Consider the following 27,855-nt stretch of genomic DNA (forward strand, 5'->3'; position numbering starts at 1 on the left):
CCTTTACACAGAGAGAAGCCCCAATTTCTCCAGAAGTTGGACGGAGGTGGAATCCTACCATGACTGCCCCGCGTGGTTCAGGATGGGGGCCTGTTGCCTTCTGCCCCAGCCCTCTCCCCCACCAAGAAATGCTGGCGGGGGCAGCATTTGGGCATGCAAACCCTTTCACAGATACTTATGTGTTGCCAGCGGTGGAACTGGATGGCTCTTCCAGCACTACCATTCTATGACGCCATGAGCTTCGTTTTCTGGGCCGGGAGTCCTGGAAGACCTTGCAGGCCTTCACCCCCCTGGCCTGGGCCCCCCCTGAAGGACTCCAGCTAGAAATGCAGAGGCTGCTGAACAGGCTTTTGGGCTGAGGTGTCAGTTAGGGGGGTCTTGTTGGCATCTTGAGTTTAGATGTTGTTATGATCTATGTGGAAATTGTTCCCTTTGGTTGTGTATTTCTATGACTATTTTTGTTATGTTGCAATTATGTGGTTTTTTTCCTATGCTGTAAGCTGCCTTGAGCATGGTTTCAATTATGGAAAGGTGGCATACAGCTAGGATTATATATGTATGCATGAATTTGGGCAGTTTTACTTTCCTAAGGATCTCTAGCATGGCGCTGGCCTTTCCACGGTCCCCACGCCACCTCTTCCCCAAGGTCTCTATGACCCCAAGGGTTCCCTCTGACTAGGCTAGGCATTACAGGGAATAAGATAAATAAGAAAGAGAAGAAGCTATTTTTATATGCAGTGACAGCAGCAAGAATATTGATGCCTCAGAAATGGAAGCAAGAGGAGCTGCCTACGATAGAAGAATGGAGAACCAAAATGATGGACTATGCGGAATTGGACAGAATGACAGGAAGGATCCGGAATCGACGAGATCAAAGATTTACAGAAGATTGGGAGAAATTTATTCAATATTTGCAAAAACTAAGTGATAACCAGATTACGTTTGTAAGTTTTAAAGAAGCTCTGTGATGTGAAAATGTAACAATAAGTAAAAATAATGAATTGAACCTAATAGTTTTAATAACAATGGGTAGGAATGTGTTAAAAGTGATAAAATGAAGGAAGTTCAGACAAATTGAGGGAAGTAAAAAAATGGAATTAAGATGCAATTAAGAAGCTGAAATGTACAAGTTTGTTTTTTGTATTTGTAAACCAATAAAAATATAATTATTTTTTTTAAAAAAAGGGTTCACTCCTGGGCCATCACCTCCCATTCAGACCCCAGGAGCTTGGACTTGAAATTAAGATTATTAATTTTTGCTCCAAAGTTTACTTTACACTTGCTTACACTGTACTGCATTCACCCTTTTACCCCGCATCCATGTATGTACTTTTTGTCAGATGCCTCACGGACAAAATAGAAGGGAAAGATTTGGATCAAAGATCAGGATGAGATCCAAGCCAGTCCTGGCCCCAGCCTAAGGCCCCACAGCAGAAGCAGGAGGGTTGGGGGCTGGCTGGTTTGTGAGCCGAATTCATTAGCACTCAAAGCCCGAAATGGCTCAAGCCCCAGATCTCTGAAAGGCCACTCCCTCCTTCCCCAGAGAGCCCTCCCTCTTGGTTGTCCCTCCGCCCTCAGAGGCTTGGGGGAGGGCAGCCCAGGAGAGGGCCTTCTCGGTGGTGACCTCTCAGCTGTGGAAATCCATCTCCCCGAGGGACACCTGGCACCCCCTCGCTGGAGGTGTTATGCTTATTTCTGTGATTGTAAGTTGCTTTAAACTGCTCCTAACATTGCGTTTTGATTGCTGTAATCTGCCTTGGGACCTTAAAAGCATAACTCCCTCTGGATCAGGCCATGTGTGGATGAACTGTGCAAAGTTAGCAAGCAGAATCCGAAAGCAAGAGCCTTCTCCTCTCCCGCGGTTTTCAGCAACTGCTATTCGGAAGCACGGCTGCCTCTGGCTGGCGAGGCAGAGAGCATCGCCTTCGTGGCTAGTAGCCATTTGATAGCCTTCTCCTCTCTGAATTTGTCTGATCCTCTTTCAGGCCGGCTTGCTCATGTCCACAGAATGGAAGATGGCAGGACCCTCTATGGGGAGCTGTTTTACAAAATTCTCTGCAAATGTGACATGAAGGCTGGCAACATCGACCCCGCCGTGCCTGGAGACAGGCAGGCAGGCTGTGCATTGACAGGGGTGACCAGAGGAAGGAGGAGCACCGAGAGAGAGAACGCCGTGGTGCATCCGCAGCAGCGCATACAGATGCCTTCATCCGCTCCAGCCCCAGCAGGTGCTGTAACCTTCCAACAGTTCGAGTTTGACCCCCCACCCCCGGTGCACTCCTCCATTGCCTCCCAAGACAGATGGACGCCAACAACTTCTGAAAACCATCCAAGTTGGTGGCCATCACTGTGAGAGGGAGTTCCACAGATAAAAAAACAGCTCCTGCTCTGCAGAGTCTTCTGCCAATGTCTGATAAGGTGCTTCATGAGATCTGAGCAGCTGAATCGCACCCAGAGAATCTCACATGGCGCTGATGGCCCAGTTGGCTCTGCCATGCTTCCAAGTTGGGTGAACTGAGAGGCCTTGGGGTAAAAAGGAGCTCTGCGGATGTATTCATGGTATCTATCTATCTGTCCCCTGCCTTTTCCCCTGATGGGACTCAACCAAAAGAAGTCCTCAGACTTCAGTCACCAAGGCCGAAGCAAATGCCGTGAGGCAGCCGGCCAGAGCCCTGGCCTCCGTTCTTGGAGATGAGCTCACGGCCAACGCCGTACCCTGCAACCGCCCTGAGATCTTGTGATGAGGGGCAGGATAGAAATCTAAGGAATATAAATAAGGAAAAGACAAGAAGGGGAACCTTTCATCGTGGGACACTTCCTGAGAAGAGGCCAACAGCTGACATCGGCACCGGAAGTGAAAGAACCCTTTCCCAGAAGCACAGAATCATAGAGTCGGAAGGGACCCCAGGGTCATCTAGTCCAACCCCCTGCAATGCAGGAATCACAACTAAAGCATCGCTCGGCCTCTGCTTGTAAACCTCCAAGGAAGGAGAGCCCTTTGCTCCCTTTGGCGTCCCAGAGGAACCTGCGGCTGGCAGAGCAACCCACTTCACAACCACAAAATCACCCCTGTCCTGCCAGCCAAGATACCTGCAGCCTGGACACAGAACTGCAAATGGGGAGGAAAGCCAGGAAAAAAAGACCCTTTTCCAACCCCAGGAGAGGAGGAGGAGGAGGAGGAGCGGCTCCTCGTTGCAAAGTGGCCTGACCTGGAAAAAGCTGCCACTTCAGCTTACCAGGCTAACCAAGAAGTGACAGGCGCTGCTGCTATAAGTGGCACAGTTCAGGGCAGGAGAGAGCGAGAGCGAGACAGGGAGGCCTCACCCACAACTCTGCTTGCCCAGCCACTTTCCCCCACGAAATGGAACAAACAGCAACCACGTTTTCCGTGGTTTGTTGCCTAGTCTGATTTAGCCCTAAAGAGTAAGTTTTCTGGGGAAAGCAGCAGGGCAAGGGCAAAACCAGAGAGAGATGTATGAAACTTAAGAGAAAGACGGCCCAGTTGACTCTGGCTCCCAGAGAATCATAGAGTTGGAAGGGACCTCAAGGGTCATCTAGCCCAACCCCGTGAGATACGGGAATCTCAGCTCCAGCATCCGTGACAGACGGCCATCTAACCTCTGCTTTGAAACCTCCAAGGAAGGGGAGTCTGCCACCTCCTGAGGGAGACAGTTCCACTATCAAATAGCTCTTGCTGTCAGAAAGTTCTTCCTGATGTTTTGGTCAGAATCTCCTTTCTTGTAACTTGAAGCCAGTGGTTCGAATCCAACCCTCCAGAGCAGGAGAAAACAAGTTGCAGCTTCCGTCATCTCATCTTGGGCTTTTAGCTCTCTGCTGCGAATCGCTGTTTCCGAACCACAGTCATTCTCTTTTCAATTTCAAGGCTGAGACAGGAGCCTGGTCTGTTCTGGGGCAGGAGGTGGCCCTTCCTTCACCACTACTGGCCCTCTGTGCCCCTGGCCCCAATGGAGCAGGGTGGAAACAGATGGCCCCAGGAAACCCGGGTCCCAACAGAAGAGCTGCACAACTCAGAGATGAAGAGGAAGGTCTGCAGAAAAGCAAGTTGCCTCCCAGGCAACAAATGCAGCTCTCGTACGCCGGACCCAATCCCTGCCACGCTCTGCTAGGGAGCTGGCGCGCGTGCGCGCACACACACACACACACACACACACACACACAGCCCGGGATGCTAAGCTGGGCTGGTCCTCTCCACCTGGGAGTGAAACAGGGACGCCCCAAACAAGACCAGCAAGAATGAGGATGCCTGCCACGGTTTGGGGCCTGCTTGTGGTTCACGAGGGGGACTTCTCAGTGGCGACCCCAAGAATGTGGAACTGCCTCTCCAAAGAAGTGCTTCTGGGACAGCCTCTGTGGCTGAAGATGCCCTTCCTGACGCCAGCCCCCAAAAGCGGAGGGGAAAGCTCTGCTGCCCTGCCTGTGATGTGCTGTGTGGAATGATTGTTTCTGTGGTTTTGGGGAGGGGGCAGATTTATTCTCCCGTGAGAAAAGGCTTGAGCTTTGGGGACTTTGGAGAGAGTGGAGAGAAAGCTTTCCTCCCTCCCTCATGACACTGGAATTTGTGGACATCCAAGGAAGCCACAGGAAGTGAGATTCAGGACAGATAAAACAAAGTGCTTCTTTGGGCAGCGCCTAGTTAAACTGTGAAGCTCCCTCCCACAGGGGGCGGCGAAGGCCAGGATGGCTTTGAAAGATTCAGAGAGGAGGAGAAGGCTACTGATGATGGACAGCCACACCGGAGCCCGCCTGCCTCTCAATATCAGTTTCTGGGAATAGCAGGAGGGTCCCCCTATCATTTGTAGCGCCATGGGGCAAAGCAAGGGGAGGACCCCCATCCCAGAGCGAAGCAGGTGCAAAGGAAGTGACCTCACGGGAGGAGGTGGCGGCTGACTGGCTCCCTGCCCACCTGAGAGCTTTTGGGGGGATCAGGGACGGGGAAGAGGAGCAGGCTCTCAAGCCCATGGCGAGGGCTGGCAGGTGCCAGGGGGCAGCCCAGGGCCAGGGGGGGCTGGGTTGTGGGGCCTACCTTGTTGGGCTTGACGGCTCTCTGCAGGTTCTCGATCCACTTGTCCCGCTCAGCGGCCGACCGGCAGGCGAAGCACTTGGTGCCCGAGGACGTGGTGACCTGGAGGGGGCGGCAGAAGGGCAGGGGTCATCTGCGCTCTGCACGTGCCCAGGCACCAACCCTCCCTCCTCTCGCCCCTCCCCCCCACGTACCTCAAAGCAGAACTCCTGGCCCAGGATGCTGCTGTGGACGGGCTTGATGATGGAGTCCTCGTCCAGGTTGAGCTCCAGGGCCTCCGCGGCGCTGCTGGGGCTGAGCAGGGACTCGTGGGAGTGGGACTCCTTGAAGCTCTGCATGAGGCGGGCCCTGCGAGGGGCAAAGGGACAGGTCAGGCGGGAAGGGGGGGTGGGGGGCAGGCGGGGGTGCGGAGGCCGCGTCCGGAGTGCGGGGAGAGTAGAGGGAGGCGGGTCCAGGGGGTGCCAGGGAGCCTGAAGGAGGGGCGCACGTGAGGCTGCTCCTACGGGGTGGGGAGGGGGAGTGAGGGGGCAGGAGGGAGGTGCCGGTGGCGGCTGGGGCAAGGCCCACCCTCAGGCGGGGTACCTGGCGTCTGCCCCCCAGGGGGACATTTCTGCAGCTGCCAGGGGGGTCCCAGCCTGGAACGGGGTCAAGGCGGAGGAGAGAAAGAGAGAGAGAGAGAGAGATGGAGAGCAGCGTCAGAGGAGAGGCGGGCAGCATCAGCCCCGGACACGGGGGGGGGGGAGAGGAAGAGGAGGTGCCCGGGATGGGGGGACGGCCCCCCACTCTGCCCCACAGCTCCTTCTCTCTCTTATCCAGGGAAGCCTCTGGGAGGGAGAGAGGCAGCTGGGGGGCAAAGGGGTCCCCCATCAGCTCTGTGTCTCCAGTCGAGGACAGAGCTGCCCCCCCGCCCTCTCAGAGGACCCCCTGGGGCTCCCCTTGTGGGCAGCGGGTGCGAGAGGAGGCCTGTGAGCTGGCTCCTCTTGCTGGGAGGCCCCCTCCCTTCCCCAGTGGCATTTCTGCTCGGAGCTGCCGCCCCCAGGAGGATATTTTTAGCCGAGCGGCGTAAGCGGAGGGAGAGCGAGAGAGAGCCCAAGCGTGTCGGGGCTGCCGTCAGAGCGGGGGGGGGGGGGCTGGGAGGAGGCTAAAAATACATGCGGGGACCCAGGGATGAGCCTCCCAGGGAGGCAGCCAAGCGCAGCCACCGCGGTGGGGAGGGAGGGGGGCAGCAGGGGGATCTGGGGGTCGGGGTGGAGAGCGTGCAGCAGAGGAGGGCAACCCAGTGGCAAGGATTTGGGGGGGGGGAGACGGGCCTGGCGTCCACCTGCAGGGGATGGGGCACCCCAACCTGCCCCTGACTGGGAGGGGCGGCCCAGCCTCTACCTCTCGGGGGAGGAGCCCCGGCCCTCTTCGTTGCCGTCGTCGTCCCCTCACCTGTCATGGTCGGCGCTGCGGAAGCGGGGCAGCATCTGGCGGAAGCTGCTGGTGCGGTCCAGCTTGGGCTGGCTCTTGGTGCGCTTGATGGAGCTCTTCAGGCGCCGGCTGAGGAATCCCTGCTGCTGGGGGGGAGACAGAGTCAGAGAGGAGTTGCCTTTGACAACTGCCCCACAGCCAGAAACCTCTCAGCATGTTCCCCCACCTCCATCTTTGCTTTCCTGGGGAGGAAAAGGGCCTGTCCCTGCACTGGCCCCCTGGGGCTGAGCAGCCAGCCCCCCGGTCCCTCATGCCCTAGAGTACAATGGCAGCCACTTGGAGGGATGGGGGGAGCTGGTCGGCCTGTGACCCCGTATCTTGCTGGGGGTGGGCTCTTGCTAGGCGGCTTCTTCGGGTGCCGGCCCCCCTTTCTCCCCCCACTGCCCTAGCCCCCTTTGCCTCTCCTGCAGACAGGGGTCTGAGCGGCACCCAGGACAAGGCGGGCAGGGTCCCACGGGGGGGGGGGCTCCCTCCCCCAGGCCCGTCATCCCTCCCTGGCCATCTGTCAGGGATTCTTTCATGGGGATTCCCAGATTGCAATGGGTCAGACTCGATGACCCTCAGGGGCCCCTTGCAATTCTGCCGCTTCTATGACTGGGTGGCCTCCCCGGTGGATGGCAGCCCCCAGGGATCCTGCAGGGGGGTTGGACTAGATGGCCCTTGGCTTCCCCTTCTGACTCTCCCATTCCAGGATTCCTCCTCCAGTTGCACGACCCCCGGAGTTGCGTGACGGGGGGCAGGGGGGGTGGGGGGTCTTTCGCTCACCGAGGGCCGGAAGGGCGGAGCGGGTGGGGCGTCCATGTTGATGCTGTACTGCTTCCCTCCGGGGACGCTCTTCCGACGGGACCGGGCAGCGTGGTGCTCTGCAAAAGGAGAGGCGGCCGTCACGGGGGGTGCCCCCCTGTCGCTGTGGGGGGCGCCCTCTGGGAGCCAGTGGAGGAGAGTGGAGGCCACAGGGGGAGGGGGACCCGGTGGGGCTGCAGGGTCTTCTTGGAGGGATGGGGGGCGACAGCAGAAGGACACAGACAGCGCCCCCCTCCGCCGAAAGGGGGGGCAGCGTCCCAGCCTCCGCATGTGGTTGACAGAGAAGCGGGGACGCCCCTTCCCCCAGCCCGGCTCTGGCCCTGGAAGAAGGGGGCTTCCTCTTCTCCCCATAGGAGACAGGGGCAGCATCATGGGGGGGGGGGGCGGAAAGAGGCTCCTGCGTGCTGTCTCCAGGGACTGCCTGGCATGTGTGGCGCTGGGTGGTTGTGAATGAGCAGCTGGGGGGGGGGAGGGAAGAAGCACGCCGGAGGCAGCTCCTCCTCCACCTCAGGAGGGGCTGGGGGGGACACACAGGAGCCTCAAATAGCAGAAAGAATTGGCGTCAGAGCTGGAAATAGCAGCAAAAGCTGCACAGAGGCCTGCCTGGCTATTTACGCCCCCCCCCCCCGGGCCACTTGCCACCTGCATTTGAGAGACCACCAAAGACCCCCCCCCCACAGGACCCAGGGGTCTGGGCTGATGCTGCACTCTGTCATCTCAGAAGAGGCATGGGATTTTTTGATGGAAGGTGGGGGGGTGTGCTTGCAGGCAGTGCCCACCCCCTTCCCATCCTGGGGCTGCCAATGTTACCCCCCTCGCAATGCCCTAGAGATGCTGCACCGGTTGGGTTTCTGCCTGTGACACTGCTATCCTCTCTTGCTCCTCCACTTCCCAGTCCCTGCCCCAGACACAACTCCAGGGAGGTCCAGCCTTGCCCAGCCTCCCGTTCTTCTCTCTGTGGGCAACTAGGCACCCCAAAGAGAAGGGGCCCAGACGCCAGCAGGACTTGAGGGCAACACAGGTCCCCTCAGCAAGGGAGGACTTGTCCCTCTGTACCCGAGGACTGGAAAGGAGTCAATGGAAGGCCAGTTCCGGGATATTACAGGCCACTCAGCCAAAACCGAGTGAAAAGCAGCGTTAAAGGTAACCTAAGCAAGAGCCCAGAAGCAGAAGCAGCCTGGCTTCTGCAAGAGCAGGTCCCATCTCACCAACCAGCCCTAGAGACAGAGGAGATCTGGCTGACGGTGGACTTGGACTGTCAAACAGCCCTGGACCAAATTCCTCACCAAAGACTTCCGAGGCAGCTGAGCAGTCAAGGAACAAGAGGAGGGTTCTCTTGTGCACCAGGAATCGGTTTAGCTGCAGGATGTTCCCCAAATGGAGAAACGGGGGTCCCCCAAGGATCAGAACCTGAGCTTTTGAACTTGCTCATCAGTGACCAAGAGTTAGGAGCCAGCAGTGAGGTGGCCAAGTTTGTGGATGACGCTAAATTGTTGTTAAAGCAAAAAGAGATTGCAAAGAGCTCCAAAAGGACCTCTCCAAACTGAGGGAACGGGTGGTAAAATGGCAAAGGCAATTCCGGATAAATTCAGAGGAAAGTGATGTGTGCGTTGGGGGGGGATATTAACTTCACATACACACTCCTGGGGTCTGAGCAGGAGGTGACGGCCCCCCGGGAGCGAGACCTGGGGGTCACAGCAGGGACCTTGGTGAAGAGGTTGTGTGGAGGCCATGGAAAAGGCAAATGCCATACTAGGGGTCTTTGGGAAAGTGACTGAAAATAAAACTGCCAATATTCCTACATATATACATAATTGTATATATGTATGTCACTTTTCCACAATTGAAACCATGCTCAAGGCGCCTTATAACGTAAAGAAATACATAACTGCAACATAACAAAAGTACTCATAAACAATAAATGAACATAAAAAATAGAAAACCAAGCTAAACAATTTCCACATAAATCACCACAAAATCTAAAATGTTGATGCCATTCTACAAGTCTATAGGGCAGCCACATCTGAAGCCGTGTCCCTGTCTGGCCGCCTATTGCGGAGTTGGCAACGGCTCAGGAAAGGACCACCAAAGTGAAGAAAGGGACTTTCTAGTTTAGAGAAGAGGCGAGTCAGAGGCAGCAGGGCACGTAAGGAAAAAGGGGAGAGGCAGACGTCTTCCTTTGACCTCAGGAGGCAGCCACCTTCCTTCCCAGGGCAGCCCCTCCACCCCCTCCATTGTTTGGTCTGCCCTTTTCCTGAACTTCCCTCAGGGGTGCTCCTCCCTCCGTCACTCACACGGAGCTGTCACTCAGCACGAGGCCTGCCTTGAAACCTCCGACCGGTCAGGGCACAGGAGCCCAGAGAGGGGGCCGGGGCAAGGAGCCCCCAGCCCAGAAGGGCTGCTGGAATGTGAGCCGTCACTCAAGTGGGGGTGCTCTTTGGCACATCTGCTGAGCAGCCAGATCTTGCGGCCTCCCCCCCCCCAATTTAGGCACATCTGCTCGGAAGCAGCTTGCCATGCTGACAGGACGGGGTGGGGGTGATGGGCGCTTGACAGGCAGGCCGGGAGTAATGGGGGGGGGGCGCAGTGAGCGAGAGCAGGCGCCAATCAGCTAGGAAGAGCCCCAGCTGGACCTGGACCAGCCTCCTGCTCTTCCCAGAGAGGCCACCCAGGGACCCGGACGCAGCCCCAGCAGCCGCCTGGAGCTACCAGCCTCCCACCAGACCAGGCCTCTGTCTCTGCATTGCCTGGTGGGCAGGTGGTTGGGCTCGATCAGGGGGGTCAGATGCGGGGCTTTTGGGGGCGACCCCTGGGGTCCCTCCTAAGCTGCCTCTTGGGCCAGAGAAGGGGATGCCTGGCTGCTTCTCCCTGCCTGCAAGGGCTTCACAGGGCAGGAAGAGCCCAGGAGGCAGCTCACCTGCCCCCCCTTCCCTCTGCCCCATGGCTCAGCCAAGGCCCCTCCAGCCAGGCCAAGCTTGTGACTGGGGTGGGGAGAGGAAAGGGCAGAAAGCCCCCCACCCCCAGGGAGGACTTTCCAAACCAAGCCAGCCTTCCCAGAGGAAAGTCTCTTGCTCTGGGGGCAGTTGAGCGGGGGGGGGGGAGAGAAGGGGGGGCTGTGGCTGATGAAGAGCTGCCAAACCAGGCCCTGGGGGGGGGGGAGCCATCCCTGGCCCCTTCCTCCCAGCATCAGCACTTCCCTCTCCCCCCCTGGCCTGGGGACTTCTGGTCCTCCCCCGCCCACTGATGCCCCAGTAGCAGAAGGTGACTGCTGCCTGAACCCCAACAAGGGAGGGGCTGTGCCCATTGCCCTCCCCCAAGCCCACAGAGCGAGGGATCTGCGCCTCCTTCTCCTCCGTGGGTGAGCCATCTGTCTTTGCTGCCCCCCCCCCCAGCCAGCCACTCATCCAACTTGGCCGGTGCTCCCAGGCCCCCTCTCCAGGCTCTGGGGCACAGGCCCCCCTCCACCCACCCCACATCTAGGTCAAGGCAGCTTGAGAAAGAACTGGGGGGAGCAGCTGCCTCCTGCAGAGTGAGGCCACTGGTCCCTCCAGCTCAGGGGGCCTCTCCCAGCTGCCAGTGCCCCCCCCCCCCGTCTTCCCCAAGGATGGAGCAGGCTTCCCCCTGCTCAGCTTCCCAGGCCAGACCAGGGAGAGCAGCTTCTGGGGGGGGGGGAAGGAGGGGTGTCTGTGGCCGGAGGGTCAGAGCCCTTCCCACTGGGCTGGGCTGTCCAGAGAGGGAACCACAGAGCAGCTCTCCTGCCTGCTGCCCCCCCTTATGTCCAGCCCCAAGAAGGAACCACGTGGGGAGGGGTCTTTTGAGGCAGCATCTCCTCCTCTACCCCAACACACACATTTCAAAAACCACCGCTGGGTTCCCTCTGAGCAAAGCCCACCCCCAGGCCCCACCTGCAGGTCTCCTATGGGTGCCCATTCCTGCCATGGGGTGCCAGCCCCCCGACATGTGGCTCTTGCAGTGGCTGAGAGGCAGCATGGGGGAAAGGAGGGGAAGCCAGGGGAGCCCTGCCCCCTCTTGGCTTGCTGGTCTGCCTTCAGGGGCTGGGGGGGGGGGGGGGCAAAGCCAGCCAGCAGCTTCCAGGTGAGCCTCTGCGGAGCCAGATGGACAGGTTTGTGGCACCTGCGGGGGGGGGGGTGCTCAGCTGCTGCCCCTCAAGGCCCCTCAGCACACCTGCGCCCCGGTCTTGTGCAGGCTGCCATGGGGCTGGGAGGGCATGCTCAGAGGCGCTCTTGCCGCTGGGACCTCCAGCCTTTGGGAGCAGCTCAGGCCCACCCTAGGAGCCAGGCAGCTTCTGCTTCCACTGGGGAAGACCGTTGCTGGGAGGAATTGGCATGGGGGGGGGGGAGAGGAAGAGAGGTGGGGGGGGGCTGCTGCTGCTGCTGCTCTTAGGCCTTGCCAGCTTCCCTTTGGGGGTTCACCTGGCAACTGACCCAGCTGCCACCTCTGCCCCTGGGCTCCCCCGAGGTCCTCCAGAAGGGTCAGGGAGGCGCTGCGCTCCAGAAGCAGGGGCATCAGCGATGGCATCTTGGGTGGCAGCCTGCCCGGGTGCCAGGGGAGGGGGGCTCCCTGTCCGCCGCCCCCCCCCGCCCGCCATGCAGCGCAGTCCCCCTCCCCCGTCACGCACGCACGACGCAGGAGGGCAGGCGGCGACCCCCTCCCCGGGAAGCGGGAGAGGCGAGCCAGCGCAGGCGGAGCCCCATCTCCTCTCCCCGGTGCCAGGTTCCGTAGGATCGGCCTCCGTCAGCCAAGCGCCCCGGCGCAACCTCGCATGCCCTCGCCGGGGGCGCGCTTGCCCGCCGCCCTCACCCGCTCGCTCGGTGGGGCAGTGACGCGGGGGCGCGCTCCTCCCCCCCCCCGCATCGGATGCCTCCTCCGCCCGCGCAGCGCCCTCGCCCCCCCCCTCCGGCCCTTACCTGCGCGCCAGAGGGGCCTCCGGGCCGCTAGGGCTCCGTCTCCTCCTCCTCCTCCTCCTGCCCCCGGCCCACCGGGGGGCCGCCGGGCCCCAGCCTAGCTGGCCATGCGGCCGGACGAGCGCCCCCAGCCAGCCCGCCAGCCCGCCGGGCCGAGGTCCCCCTGGCACCCGCCGGCCCGGCGGCGGCGGCGCAGCTGGCCCGCTCCTGCGCCTGCCTGCTCCTCGCCCGCCCGCCCGCCCGCCCGCTCGGTGCCCGCCGCCGCCGCCTCGCCCGCTCGCTCGCTCGCTCCCCGCAGCATGCCGAGCCGTTGCTAGGAGACGGGCTCGCCTGTCAGCAGCCGCTCGCGGGAGAGCCGGGAAGGGACGGGCACGGGCAGGGCGGAGGGGCCCGGGACCCCGGCCAGCGGGGGCCGCGGCGCGCCCGGCCCGCCAGAAGCCTCAACTCCCTGCGCCTGGAAAAGGCCCCGTCTGCAGACCCCCCCCCCCTGCTCCCTTCCTTGGGGCCACGAAAGCGGGGCGCCCCGGGGCAGAAACCCCCAAGCCTGGACTCTGCGCGTCTCCCCCCCCCATCTCTGGGTCCGGGGGGGAGTCCCTCCCCGCTGCGCCTGGGGCCCCTCGGCCCCAGCAGGGTCACTCGGGGTCAGCGCGGGCGAGGGGGCGCCGCTGGAGTTTGGCAGCGGGCCAGCAGGGGGCGCTGGCGGCCAAGAGGGGGCGTCGCGTGTGCGCGTGTGTGTTGGGGGGGGGCATGTCCCCGGATTCCGCCTGTCTCCGGCTGCCTCTCCCCTTCATCTCTTCTTGGAGTTTCCATGGAAACCTTTTAAGCCAACTTCTCAGGGAGACAAAAATCTTTTTTTAAACCTCGAGCAGGAAAGGGGGGAAGGGAGGATGAAGTGGGAGGGGAGCGAAGGGCACACACACTGCCCCCTAGGAGAGGAGGGCGCAGGCCGGAGCCCAAAGACCCCCATCCCCGGAGAGGGGGCCCATGGGGAGCCAGGGCAGGGGACCTGGGGGAAGAAGCAGGACTCCCCGTCCTCCTCCGTGGGGGGGGGGGGGGCGGGGACAAAGCCCTCCACTGCAGGGCGCCGGGCTCAACGCTCCCCCTCTCCCCACAGCCCCCTGCAGGGAGGGCCTTTGAGCCAGGACTCCTGGGTCCCTCCCAGCCCAACGGAGCAGCAACACCCACGGAGACCCAGCTCTGAATAGGGCTGCCTGGGAAGGCAGCCAGAGGGAGAGGGTTCCTATAGCAACAGTTGTCAAGCGCCCAGGAGCCCTTACCTTTCAATGGAACTCACTATTATGGGATGGGACGCGGGTGGGGGGCTCTGGAGTGAATAGCTGAGAAGCTGCTGGCAGTGGGTCACGAGGGCAGGGGCTGCAGCTGAAGCCCAGCCAGGGTCCCCCCAACACACTCTCACACTCTTCCTAGGCGTGGGGCCTCCGTCAGCTTCCCCAGGAAGAAAGAGCACCCATGGGTGGCCCCAGCGATATGAGGCAGCTCCTTTGGGTGGGGATTCACCCAGAAAAAGGCTTCTGGCGCTTCCCCTTCCCTTTTCTGAACAAACCAAATGCTGCTACTGCTGCTTTGGCGATCCCTCGTAGCCGAGGAAGACTGTCTTCCGTGAACAGGGTCTTAGCAGTGAGTCCGTAAGTGACGTGGAGGCCAATTCTGGATCCACACGTCCTTCCACAGTGCGGACATTGGTTTCCGAGAGGGAGTTGAACCCGGTGAGGGTTTGCCAAGCGTGCCTTCCTCTTAGCACGTCTCTCCCTTTCGTCTTAGGCTAGTGCTTCCCAATTGTTGGTGTTTATACTACATTTTTTAAGATTTGCCTTGAGACAGTCTTTCAACCTCTTTTGCGGACCACCAGCATTACTCTTCCCATTTTTAAGTTCGGAATAGAGTAGTTGCTTTGGAAGACAATAATCAGGCATCCACACAACACGGCCAGTCCAACGAAGTTGATGTTGAAGAATCATTGCTTCCACACTAGTGATCTTTGCTTCTTCCAGGACACTGCTATTAGTTCGCCTGTCTTCCCAAGTGATGGCTAAAATTTTCCGGAGACACCGTTGATGGAATCTTTCAAGGAGTTGGAGGTGGCGTTTACAAGTGGTCCGTGTTTCACAAGCATACAGTATGGTTGGCAGTACAATAGCTTTGTCAGCAAGCATTCTGGTTCCCCTGCAAATGTCCCAGGCCTCAAACCAAGGGGACCCTCCTGGCCCAGCACCCTGCTCTCCTCACGGGGGGCGTCCCGGAGGGAAGAAGCAGGACTTCACAAACTTCACAAACACCCAACCATCTCACTTCTCCCTTGCCTTTTTTCTACACTAAAAGTCCCTTTCTTCACAGGGGACTGCTCCATCCCTGGGTCACTTTCCTGAACCTTTTGCAACTCTGCAATATCCTTTCTGAGCTGAGGCAACCAGAACAGGACACAGGGCGCCACATGCAGCTGCACCATCAATTTGTATAATGGAATGGTAAGAGTGGCAGTTACATCTTCGACCCCTATTCTAATGATCATAGAGGTCCCTGCTATGACCCCAAGGTCTCGCTCCTGGGCTGTCACCTCCCGTTCAGACCCCAGGAGTGTGTATGTGAAGTTAAGATCCCCCCCCCAATACATCACTCTGCCCAAAGCTGTTTGGAAGTCCAAGGTCCCCATCATCCAAATCCCCTCTGTCTATAGAAGTGAATTGGTTTTAAAATAAATTGATTTTAGAATGCTGTGTTACTTTTATTGTTGTTAGCCGCTCTGAGCCCGGCTTTGGTTGGGGAGGGTGGGATATAAATAAATTATTATTATTATTATTATTATTATTATTATTATTATTATTATTATTATTATTATCACTACTGAGCTATTGACACTCTCAAATATCTCTAATAGGTTTGTGAGATGGGACTGGGCCTTGCAGAAGCCATGCTGGTGCTGCTTCAGCAGGGCTTCTTCTTCCTCTCCTCCTCCTCCTCCTCCATGGCCTTGGTTATTTTGCCTCTCCAGAGACCAGATCCAAACCCCAGTCCATCCACACAAGCCACCAAGCGGCCATGGGACGAGGACACATTGCAACTCACCCTGAGCCCTTGCAGTGGGGCCAGGGCAGGGTCCTCGGGGAATACTTGGGGTCCCTTTGGGATGGGGTCTTGAAGGGCGAGACGAGGAGTCAGTCCACCTAGCTCACTCCAGCCTGCCCTGCCTGCTGGCTTTCTCTAGGATTCCAGGGAGGGGGCACAATCGGCACTGCAGAGCAGCTGTCTCCCCACCAAGCCAGGCCATGGGTTTGTCTGCCCCTAGAAATGCCACGTGGCATTGAACCCGGGACTTTCTGCATGCAGAACAGACACTCTGCCCACAGGTCCTATCATGCACCAGAAGCCCTGGCTGTGGCTGCTCAGGGACCAGCGCTTTGTTCAGCAGCACCCTCGTCTTCCTTGTACGGCCTATATGCCCAAAGATGTCCCTGTGGGCCCCCACGCGACCCCTCTCCCTGCACCCCACCACAATGCCAGTGCCACCCACCCACCCACGTTGGAGAGATCACGTTGGGGCGCCTCAAAATCCCTTCTTTGTCTCCCACACCCTGAACAACTGGGTGTCCTCAGCTAATCTGGGGCACCCCAACTCCATTCTCTACTGCCCCCTCTCACCCCACGGTGGCACTTGTGTGGGGAGCCCAAGTGAAATCTCCATGGGGTAGCTGAGGGGGACTTTCACCCCATGGCGACCCATGCAGGGGGTGGACATAGGGAAGGGAAGGAGAGTCCCCTAAGGAACAGTGACTGGGCAAACATCACCGCAGAAGCAGGCTGTCCTATCCTGAAGAGCAAAAAAGAGGACAGCCCAAACCGCTGCCAGCCTGAGCCTAATAAATAAATAAATACACCCCCCCCCAAAAAAAAAAACCAGACATTTCCTTTAAAATATAAAATTCTCCCCGGTCGGGCATGTTGGTCCCCCAAAAGAGGATATGTCTGGGATTTTCAGGACATATGGCGACTCTACACAGAAGGGAAAACGAGGCAGGCGCCTGTGAACACCCCCCCCCACCCCAATTTGGCCTGGATTAGAGGAATTATTAGGGTACCGGTATGTTAAGGAGGGGATTGGTTGGGGAAAGAGAAGCTCCCTCCCTTTCCCCAGTGACCCCCCCCAGAGTCATGGGAGGGGGGCTCCCGTGTGATTTCACACAAGCAGACGAAAGGGACACATCCTCTCAGCCCTGAGCCCCCTGGCCAGCCCCTGCCAGCTCAGGCCCCATTCAGACCACACCATTTCATTCACTATAGGGGAATTTCTGCTCCTCCCTTTCCTGCCCAGGGGAGCTTTTGGAGGAGGATTTGAGGGACAGAACGGATTGAAGATCCCCCACATTCTCAGCAGCCCTGCAGAGAGGCCTGGAGTAAAAACATAGGAAAAGCCCGCTGGATCAGGCCCCTCTTCTCACAGTGGCCGACCAGTTCCCTGTTGTCCCCAGGCCATGAATAGTCCTATCAACTTCTATCCTGTCTCTTCCTCGCCTGTTCTCGAAGATGAAAAGTCCCAGCTGCTGCAACCTTTCTTCGCTCCCTCGCCTGGATCACTTAGTGGCCCCTTCCTCAACCTCTTCCAACTCTACGATATCCTTTGTGAGGCGAGGTGACCAGAACAGGACACAGGGCTCCACATGCCGTCACACCACAGATTTGTATTACGGCATCTGCAGTTTTATTTTCAGCTCCTTTCCTAATGATCCCTAGCATGGAAATTGCCTTTATCAAAGCCGCTGCACACAGTGGATCACTTGGATCAACCCACTGTGCTGGGAGCACTTTCACCACCAAATCCCCTGGGATGCACCACCTTGGGGGGGGGGGGTTGCCCTGGTTCCCCCACCCCCCATGCAGGGAGTTTGTCCTGACTTTGGGTTTCCAACATAGCTAGGTGAGGAGGTTGAATTTCCCGGGGGGGGGGGGACCTGCATGGATTGAGATGGGGGGGTCCCAGTGGCCTGAGCACAGCACGCTGCTTTGGTGAGGGCGCTGGAGGGGCATCTATGGGTTTGTAATCACGACCCCCACAGCACTTTTGACATGCCCCGTGTGCTCTAATGTCCCTGGAGGAAGGAGATTTGGCTGAGGGGAGGGTGGCAGCGTCGCCTGTGGATCTCAGAGACAGACCAACAGATTTGGTACCATATTCCTCCTCCGGGGGGAGGGCAGCCCCACACCCAAGTGCCCCCCTCCTAGACATGGGGTGGATCCTGCCCTCAAGGTGCTCTCGGTGGCCTTGCTCTTTTCCTGCCAGTCTCCTCCGCGTGGAACCCAGAACCCCCTCCTCCTTGCAGCTGAGAGGAAAAGCAGAGGCAAAAAGGTGACCTCAAAGGTCCCTGCCGCCAAAAGACTTCTGAAGGCAAGCAAGATCACTGCTGGGGGTGAGGGTGGAGAAGGATCTCTCCCTGCACAGGATCTGCTGGGATCACAAGGCGCTCCAAGACGTTTTCTTTCCCCCCTTGGCATGATACAAGTGCACGGCCCACCCCCGATAACAGCGCCCACCCCCTGGGGGTCCCCTACCGTGCTCTGGGTGGGGTCTCCCTTCCACAGGGACGCTGACGGTCCGGCGCAGGAGCTTGTTCCGAGCGGGATCCCGCTGGCGTTCTCGAAGGAGCAGGGGGTGGATCTGGCCAAGGAGAGAGGCAGACACAAGGGCACAAGAGATAGCAGAGGGGAAAGGAGCCCCGAGACCCACCCGCTCCACCCCACAGTCCACCCCACACCCAAGCAGCTTCGGGGGCCAACGTGGTGCTCCCAGGGGAGAAGCAGAAGAAGACGAGGCCCCAACTCAACAAGGGGGGGGGGCGGGACTCTGACCAAACCAGTGAGTCCGCGATGGGGGCCAAGGCACCGACCCTGGCCACATCCACACCAGGCATTCAAAGCACACAGCTCCCCCTGAAGAATCCTGGGAACTGTAGTTTGCTGGAAATTGCAGCTCTGTGCAAGGTGAACTACACTTCTTTAAGGGAAGCTGTGTGCTTGGAATGTCTGCTGCTGACACATCCTCTGGCTGCTCAGAAGGAGCGCGCACACCCACCCACCCACCCCAGGGAACAAGCGCCTCTTCTGCCCCATTGCCAGCTTCTTCTGACTCTCCTCTCCCCAACACCTTGTGGTAGATTCCCTTTTTCGTTCACCTGGAGGCGGGGTTGGGACGTTCTGCATACCAAGCAGCTCCTCCTGCAGAGCAGGAAGTCTTTTTCTGGGGACTGGGAGACCCCCCAGGGTTCCCTCCTCCCCCCCCCTCTCTCTGCACTTCAGGCTTCCCATTATGCTCCTCCCTGCTTCACAAGGAAGGCTCCCCGAGGCTGGAGGCTGCCTTCCCCCACGGACCCGAGGATTTAAACTCCATGAGTCCAGCTGTGGTGCCTTGTGGGGGTCTCCAGCACCCGCGTTTGTCTCCTAACTCCTAGCAGGCTCCCTCAGAAGTTGAAGGAACTCTCCTTTGTTGGAGGTTTTTACACATCGTTAGGAGGGTGTCTGTCATGGATGCTTTGGCTGAAATTTCTGCACTGCAGGGGGTTGGACTAGATGCCCCTGGGGGTCCCTTCCAACTCTACCATTCTATGGTTCTATGAGCTGCTGCTGCTGCAAGCAGCCCGTCAGCATTTGAAAAGAATGTGGTGGGGCAGGCGGCCAAAGCCTGGCAGGATTTGGGCCATCATCAGAGGGGAAGAAGGGGGGCAGCAGGGGCAGCAGGCATCTCCAAGAAAGGAGATTCCAACTAAAACTTAAGGAGAACTTTCATTGAATCAGGCATGGTCTGACCAAGGCAGAATATAGAATGGGGCTATTACTTTCTGAGGATAAGAGGAGCTTGACAGCAGAATGGTCTCCCTCAGGATGTGGTGGACGGTTGCGTTTGCAAAGGAAAGGAAGGACTGGACCCTGATTAAAAACAAGACACGGGGCTTTGACCAGCAAGGCTCTCGGAGAAAGTGCAGAAGCCACACCCCTCGCCAGGCCATTTTATTAGCAAAAGAATCTTTTACACAGTGCTTGTAAGAACCAATCATATTTCCTCTGAGCATTTCACAAACCCCACGTGAGGAAAAAGTTACACTACAACACTAATTAGCATGCATATATTTGGGGGTAAATATGTTGAGAGCTACAAAGCGGAGCATCTGGCAACCCCAGAGCTGAGAAAGAAACATGATAAGAAGGATGGCCAGAAAGACCAGATCACTACCACCTTCATGTGAGATCTGTTTCCTGGCTCCAAGATTAACATTTTAAGATTATATATAAGAAACTACATCAAAGAAACTGCCCACTATCTTGCCTGCCTGGCAAAGCAACTGCTGTGTACTGCTGTGTACGTGACGTGAGGAGAGAGAAATGGGCAGTAGAGTCAAAAGGGCATGAAAAGGGCATGAATGTAGAATCTTATGGGATTTAATCAGAAATTATCGTCAATATATCAAACCCAGTCAACACAATGTCTTCATCGTGGACACGATGGCTTGATGTATATTCTATAATTCCTCATGGTAATCCCATCTGATCCCTACAGTGGACTCTCCCATGGTAAGAATAATAACAACAATAACTTATTATTTATATGCCTTCCACCAAGCATTCAAAACTTCCCTGAGCAGGGCTGCCTTCAGATGTCTTCTAAAAGTCAGTTGTTTATTTCCTTGAATCTGATGGGAGGGTGTTCCACAGGGCGGGTGCCACCACCGAGAAGGCCCTCTGCCTGGTTCCCTGTAACCTCACTTCTCGCAGGGAGGGAACCGCCAGAAGGTTTTTAAGCAAAGGTCAGACGGCCATATGACCCTCAGGGTTCCTTCCATCTCTGCAGTATTGTGATTCTATGACTCTATGAACCCAAGAGCAACTGTCCTTTCCTGCTGCCTCCAGCCGTGGATGGAGGGCACAGCCATGGCAGCTGGTAGCCCTCAATAGCCCTTTCCTCCACGAATCTCAGGGCAAGCAAAATACAATGCAAAGGAATGCAGAGAAATAAAGAATCACACAATTCTGTGTGCAAGTTCTGTAGAACTTCCCAAAAACCAAATATAAAAATAAGACCTTTATATTCCACCAAGTGTCTGTTTCTTTAAATATAGCAGCGACAACCCTTACACAATGAGCAGAGTGCCTTCTCCGTTTTAAGAAACTGACTTTTCTATTTGAGTATGTGCTTTGCCGTCTTATCGTTCCATTGCGGGCCGACCGGAGGAAGACATTGGACACAGAGATTGGCATCCAGTGATCTCAGGATTTCACACAGCTGGGGGACTGCAGTTTAAGTGACTGAGAGGAAAGCTACAACACTCTCGGGGATGTGGACAGCTTTTTCTGGTGTGTGGGCTATCCTACACCACTTCTTCTTCTTATTATTATTACACTTGTAGTACTTATTTTCTCTTTACTGAAAGAAGGAATATTTGGATGGAGCTTTGGCTTTGAGACTTCCTGTATTGCACCTGAATATGATTTTGGTACTGCATACATTATGTAAAAGCTATATTTAAAGAAACAGACACTTGGTGGAATATAAGTCTTATTTTTATATTTGGTCTTTGGGAAGTTCAATTTAATTGCATACAGAGTTGTAGGAGCTGTACGTCTCAGGGTGGCTGGGCAATGGTGGTGATGCGCTGCCTTAAAGGCCTCCAATGGGCTCCCCCTGGTGCCCCCCCCCAGGAGCAAAATGCCCACCCCACCCTCCCCAGCGCCCCCCTCTCCCACGACCTGCCGGCCTCTCACCTCTTCCTCATCCAGCATCAGCAGCTGGTTTCCGGAGATGATGCAGAATCGGGGGTTCCAGGGCCGGTCGTAAGGGGAGTGCATGTACTGGGCGCGGTGCATAGGGGCTCCTCGCACATCTGCGCAAAGTGGAAAGGGAAGCATTAAGCAAAGGCCCCCACCTGCCCCCTGGGCACCCCCTTCCTTCCCACCCCCACCTCTGGCCAGCCCCTCTCCCTCCTCTGGCAAATACCCGATCGGCACCATGCGCGCGCACACACATACATGCTGTGGCCCAGTTCACAGGTTAGGATCAGGCAGCCATTGAGGCCCCCCAAAACCAAGGCAAGCCCCCCCTTACCCCAACACCACCCCCAAGAGAACAGCCGCCATTGCTGCCACCCTAAGGGCCAAACAGCAAGCAAAGGGATAGAGGAAGCGTAAGAACGTAAGAACATAGGGAAAGCCTGCAGGATCAGACCCAAAGGGGCCCAGGATTCTGTCCTCACAGTAGCCAAGCAGATGCCCATTGTGGAAACAGGCAAGCGGCAACCAAGCACAAGAGCAGTTTCCAGCAACTAGCATTCAGAAGCACCGCTCTCTCCGACTGCGGAAGCACAGCATGGCAGTCCTGGCTAGGAGCCATCAAGGGCCCTGCAAGGGGACCACCTCAGGCCACACTGGTCCGCCTGGCTGGCAGGTGGCTCTCCAGGGTCTCAAGCAGGGATGGGGGGGGCTCACCTGGGCCCACCAGGTGATGCCAACAACACAGCTGTGGTCAGGGAAGCCCCATTTTCACTACAGTGTGTGCCGTCAAATAACAGGAGGGTGACTTTTTAAATCTAACCCTTTAAAGGACTCTCTCCCTCCCTGGGACCTTTTGTATGCAGATAAGGTGTCCTCTCCCCCCCCCCCCAAATGAGCCAAGGCTCTTCCTGTAGCAGAGCAAGTGGTCTGTGCAAGGTGTTAAAAAGAGGGATGGGGCAGGGCAGTTAGAGGACTCCCCAAATATCCCAAGTCCCCGCCCCCCCGGCCTCGAAGTAAGGCCAGGACAATGAACCTGACCGTTTCTCTTCGCCGTTTACACAAGCACCACACATGCAGAGGCTCAGAAAAGCAGCCTATAAAATCGTAGCAATAAGCAGATACCATGTATCTTACTCTTTCCTCTGACTATCCAATATAGAAAACTGTAGAAACTTCAAATAATCACCAACATTCAATGGTTTGACCGATTTCCTTGGTTCCAATGGTTAATATCTCCTCTGGAAGAGGGGAATCAGGGCCCACCCTGCCTCCACAATCCCTTAAACATAAAGGTCACATACTCCTTGCCCCTCCATAAGGTGTGAATAGGAGGCAGGAGGCGATCAAGGACAGGACATAACCCAGGCAGAAATCCAGGGATGGTGGATTGAATCCTGATACTTTCAAAGGAGCAGCACAGGAAAGCCTTGCAGCTAGGGGGATGTGTAAATACTTTTATTGTTCTTGGGAACTTAAGTCCAGGTACTTAAAAGGTGACTGGAACAAGGATGGTGAACAGAGGGCTGGGTGATGGGCTCATGTATCTACACGCCAAACACTCCTAACTTAGTGACATTTGCGATGTATTGATGATGCTGTTGAAAAAATGTATTATGGGAAATGGGGAGAGGTCTTAAAAGTCCAGGCAGCCCCAGGCTGCGGGTTCCTGATCTTTGTGTGTTTGCGCCTTGTTGCAACAAATAAAGATCAGGTCTGCTGGCCGCTGTTTTGCTTCTTGAACTTGGCTGGAGACTCCTTCTTTGGCTGACCAGAGGGACACTTGTCACCCCGGGAAGCTGGATGCCAACTGGCCTGGGGGCTGGGACAGCCTCTTCAGCCCCCTTTCCCCACAACCACCAGGTGGTCTATGGCGGGGTGGGGTGGGCGGCTGCAGGAGGTCCCTGGCAGAGGCACCCTGGGGAGCCCCCAGCAGCCTCCTGGCAGGCTCCTGGAAGGAGGAGGAAGAGGGGCCTCCTCTCCTCCCTTCCTGCTGCAGCTGAGCCTCCATTTGGAGAGCGGGGATGGAATCTCCATATGGGGGTGGGGAGCAGAGGGTGGGGAGTTGTATAAGGGCCTGGCAAGGTGGTGCTGCCCTCCAGTGGCGAGAAACACCCAGCCAGGTCCTAGAAGCTAGTCCCGATATGTGTGTGCTCAGGGGCGCTTCAGCTGACAAGCAGGTCACCCCGCAACCTGTGCATGGCTTGCCAAGCCCAAGGAGAAAAGGGCGGGAGCCTCAGCCTCCAGGTGCCAAAGGACTAGAGGATCGGTTCTCTGAATGCGCAGGATATTTTTAGATCCTTAAAAGAGATGGGTGGGAATGTGGGTGAAGAAGCCAAGCTCATCAAGATGGCCAGGATCTTGAGAAGCCGCTCTGAGGCTTCAGCACAGACCAGAGTCCCAGCCCCCCAGCCCAGGGGGTGCCCTCACTGCCAGCCCCACCAGCCTCTGGAAAGGAGGGCCCCCCCATGCCCACAGTTGCAGGTCAGCTGCCAAGGCTCCTTTCCATGCCCCTTCCTTCCTTCTTTCCACTGTTACTGGTAGCAAACGTTCTCTGGATGCCTTGCAATTGCACACATCAAAACCAAAGCCAGAAACCAAAGATTAAAACCATAACCCCTAAGGAAGGCACATAACAGCCTCCCCCCCCCCCACCAGGTGCCCCCCAGGATGTTGTTTTGGAGGGCTGCTCCTGTCAGCCTCATCCGGTTGGGAGATGTTTCCCATACCACCGGGGGGGGGGGGCTGGTCAGGGGAGGCAGCAGATAATTAACAGTATGTTACAAAAACGCACAGCAGCACCAAAATCCCCACAGCTGAATGTGCACCTCACAGAAAGGCATTGAGTCTGAAAAGCCAGAGAAAGCCAAAGTGGGCCCCTCTGCTGCGGACACCCAGTCACCAGGGTGCCACCCCTGGAGAGGCCCTTCATATTCCCTCCGAAGGGAGGGAGCCATGGCAGATTTAAAAGAGTTTAGAACAAGTCACTGTCACAGAGCAAGGGCAGGCACATGCATCAAAAGCTGACCCACGAAGATGCCAGGAGCACGGGGGGGGGGAGCCCACAGCTAAGGGGTCACTGTGGAGAAGGCTCTCCCACGAGCCACCTACTCACCCCACACATACCAGAACAACTGTTGAGAGCCCTCCTCATTTTAATGCCCAGGCAGGTCTGGGGGAAGGGGCGGTCTCTCAGAGGCCGAGTTCTTTAGGGCTTTAAACACCGCTGGGAGCATCTTGACTCAAGCCCAGGAATTACAGGGCAGCCAACCTTGGCAGGGGGCAGCCCTCAGCCTGTGTCCTGGCCGCAAGGGGAAGTTTGGACTTTAAAGGTCAAGAACCTAAGGCCTGCAGCCCTTAGAATTGGGTGCAGAACAATCTGGCAATCCCATCTTTTTCCAGTTCAAACCTTAAAGATAAAGGACCCCTGACAGTTAAGTCCAGTCAAAGGCGACTCGGGGTTGCGGTGCTCATCTCGCTTTACAGGCCGAGGGAACCAGCGTTTGTCTGCAGTTTTTCCGAATCATGTGGCCAGCATGACCAAGCCGCTTCTGGCGAAACCAGAGCAGCGCATGGAAACGCCATTTACCTTCCCGCTGGAGCAGTACCTATTTATCTAATTGCACTTTTGGGCGTGCTTTTGAACTGCTAGGTTGACAGGAGCAGGGACCGAGCAATGGGAGCTCACCCCGTCGTGGGGATTTGAACCGCTGACCTTCTGATCGGCAAGCCCAAGAGGCTCAGTGGTTTAGACCACAGCGCCACCCGCGTCCCTGGTCCCCCTCAAAAGCTTTCCTACACTCTGCTTGCCTCCGGGATCTGAGTGTCGCAGTGGTGATAAGGCCCACAAGCTGCCCCCTCACGGATTCCAATGAAGTAAGAGAAACAGGTGCCCCTGGACTGAGCCAGTGCCCAACTACCCACTTCCGTCCACAACACCCCGCCCTTTGCCTGCTGTGAGATGAGCACTGCCTCTCCCTGCACAGGGATGGCCCTTAGGGACCAACCACCCCAGTCCCCTGCCTGCCTCTGGCATCTCCAAGGAGCAGAAGGCATGTTCAGACTGAGGACTGGAGGGGGGGGGGGGGTGCAGCTTTCAACAAAGTATCTGACCAAAGACACCCACACACCCAGGAGTCCTGGAATCAGCGGGTCAAGGACTGGTTAAGTTAGTAGCAAGCAGTGTGTAGGGAAAAGAGGATGGGATGTAGAAAGTGGGGTCCTCCAAGGATCCAGAACAGGGCCTCTGCTTGGTGGGCCACATCTACCCTGGATATTGTAGAGCTGGAAAAGGTCTGGAAAAAGGGGCAAAAGAAAGTATCGGGGGGGGGGGGGTGAAGCGGCTCCCCTATGAGGAAAGGCAGCAGCATTGGGGACTTTTCAGCTTGGGAAAAAAGTATATTATGTGTCATCCAAGGAAGCGGAGGTATTTCTTGCAGCAATAGATCTTCAAATGCATAACGCTTGGAAATGGTTTGTCAACAATTTTATCTTTTTCTGATCACCTACAATGGCCCAGTGGGTATGAACTTACTACAACCAGCTCTTTGGTCACTAGTGACTCTTCTGTTTTTTCTCCATCTGCAAAATTTTCAGAAGTCTAAGCTTCCTCACAACCAACGAGAGTGCTTGCTGCCTCTTCTGTGTACTTTATGCAGCAGATTTGTGCTAGCCAACAGCGTGCCAGTTCTTTCTTCTGCTGTTACCCATTTCTCAGTGTGTTTCCAGAAAGAGTGAAGCCAACTCTTCTAACAGCTCCCTGTTCAAGCTGGAAGGTGTGCAGAGGAATATGATAAAGGGTCTGGAAACCAAGCCTTACGAAGAACGCTTGAGGGGACTGGATACGCTTAGCCTGGAGGAGACTGAGAGGAGATATGATGGCCATCTTCAAATATCTCAAGGGCTGCCGCATGGAAGATGGAGAAAGCCTGCTGTCTCCCGCTCTGGAGGGTAGGACTCGAACCAGGAGCTTCAAGTGACAAGAAAGGAGATTCCGAATAAAGATCAGGAAGAACTTTCTGGCAGCTGGAGCTGTTTGATAGTGGCACAGAGGTTTCTTAGCAGAGGTTGGGCGGCCAGCTGCAGGACACCCACTTGGACTTTCCTCACACATTTGTGAATCAATATAGAGTCAAAGGTTTTCCTTCAGCTGACCCTGTTTCTGGCAGACAGGCGCTTCTGACAGCAAGAGCTCTTTGACAGTGGTGGGCTCTCCTTCCTTGGAGCTTCCAAAGCAGAGGTTGGGCGGCCGCCTGTCATGGGTGCGAAGAATCGTGCATTGCAGGGGCTGGACTAGATGACCCTTGGGGGCCCCTTCTCAGGTCAGCGGGATATTCCGGGGCTTAGGCATTATTCCGCCCTCCAAACGAACCTCCTCCTCCTGGGACCCCCGAGGGATGGGGAATGGTGGCGCTGATGAGCCCCCTGGGCCTCCGGGGCGCCTCCTCCTCCTCCTCCTCCGGCCGCCCAGAGGCTCCTCCCCTCCGGCTCCGCCCCCTCCTCACGAGCCTCCCGCCCCTTCTTCCGAGGCCTCTTCCCCGCCCACCCCCCGCCCACCCCGCGGCCTCCTTCTCTCCCTCGCGGAAGCGCCCGGCGGGTGGGCGGCCCCCGTTCCCGGCTCCCGGCCGGAGGCGAAGGCGAAGCGCGGCCCCGGCGACCGACCTCGCGCTCGGCCTGAGGTAAACTGAGGCGGCGGCGGCGGCGAGGAGAGGCACTGCGGCTGCGCAGTGGAGGGGCCGAGGGGAGGAGCCTCCGCCCCTCTACGTCAGCCCAGCAGCAGGGGAAGCCACGCCCACGTCCTCGCCTCGCGCGCGCAGACGCAGCGGCCGCAGGCGGGACGGCGGGACTCCCCGCCACATGACGGAGCCCCGCCGCGCTACAGGGTGAAGCGCCCCGAGACCTATGGCTATAGGGGGGTATACAAGTGTGATTATTAATAATAGCAATAATAATAATAACATGCATACGCCTGCCCCACATAATTGATCACAAGAATGGCAATGCCCATCAGTTTTTTGGGGGTGGCCCCCTCAAATATTTGATGGGGGGCGTCAGCGCTGTGCTCCCAATGAAATCCTACCCCCACATGACCCGGGGGGGGGCGGGAGAAGCAGCATCCTCTGAATTTGCCCAAAGCGTAAGGCATCTTTCTTGCGAAATCGCCGCAAGGCACTTAGACGGATGGCATTCCTACTATTACAACTAATCATAGTAATCTTAGTAATAATCATGGTGCCCGGGAGGCAGGAGTCCCCCTGTCCGGGTGTCCCCCCCCCCCCCTTGTGCTCCTGCATGGCTGCGAAATCTGCCCGTTTGGGGGCTGGCCTTCCGCTTTCTGAGCCTGATGCCAAGGCATGAAAAGGTAACCAGCTGAACTTAGCAGGTTTTGCCCTTTACCTACTTCCCCAAAGTATTTGACGCTATTAGGCATGGGGGGGGGGATCCAAATGAGGTGTGTCCATGGCGAAAGCATCCCCCTCCCCCCAAAAAATCTCAGCCTCGTTGGTTCCTTCCGAGGGGCCTGACTGAAGAAGTCCCTGCCAGGGAAGGGGGGGGGGACAGGTCCCTCCGGGGCCCACTTGAGGAGGGGCCCGGGGGCCACCTGGGAGGGGTGGGGGGCACAAAAGGCCGCCTTCCCTGGCCAGGAAGGGAGCCAGCAGCGCCGGCCTCCATCTTGGCAGGGGCTGCAGAAAAATATGGGCCCCGCTTGGCCTCTCCCTCCGAAGGGGTCCAGAGACAGCAGGAAGGGGGAGTAGGGCAGCCCCACAAGTGGGACGAGGAGGGGCTGACGCTCCCCACAAGCTCAAAAGGGACTCCAAGAACCAGCCCTGGCATCTCACGGGACTCGGG

General features: G+C 57.4%; 1 protein-coding gene across 1 annotated transcript in view; it reads right to left on the reverse strand.

Annotated features, from left to right (window-relative positions):
* Positions 1-27,855, reverse strand: part of SYNGAP1 (synaptic Ras GTPase activating protein 1) — a 55,883-nt gene that overhangs the window by 22,950 nt on the left and 5,078 nt on the right. The window contains 6 exon segments of the mRNA XM_028720708.2: positions 5,045-5,143; positions 5,236-5,389; positions 6,473-6,594; positions 7,277-7,374; positions 17,803-17,908; positions 21,004-21,122. Of these exon segments, the coding sequence (XP_028576541.2) occupies positions 5,045-5,143; positions 5,236-5,389; positions 6,473-6,594; positions 7,277-7,374; positions 17,803-17,908; positions 21,004-21,122 (698 nt within the window).

This window comes from Podarcis muralis, chromosome 2 (assembly GCF_964188315.1).
Source record: "Podarcis muralis chromosome 2, rPodMur119.hap1.1, whole genome shotgun sequence".
NCBI classification, from domain to species: domain Eukaryota; kingdom Metazoa; phylum Chordata; class Lepidosauria; order Squamata; family Lacertidae; genus Podarcis; species Podarcis muralis.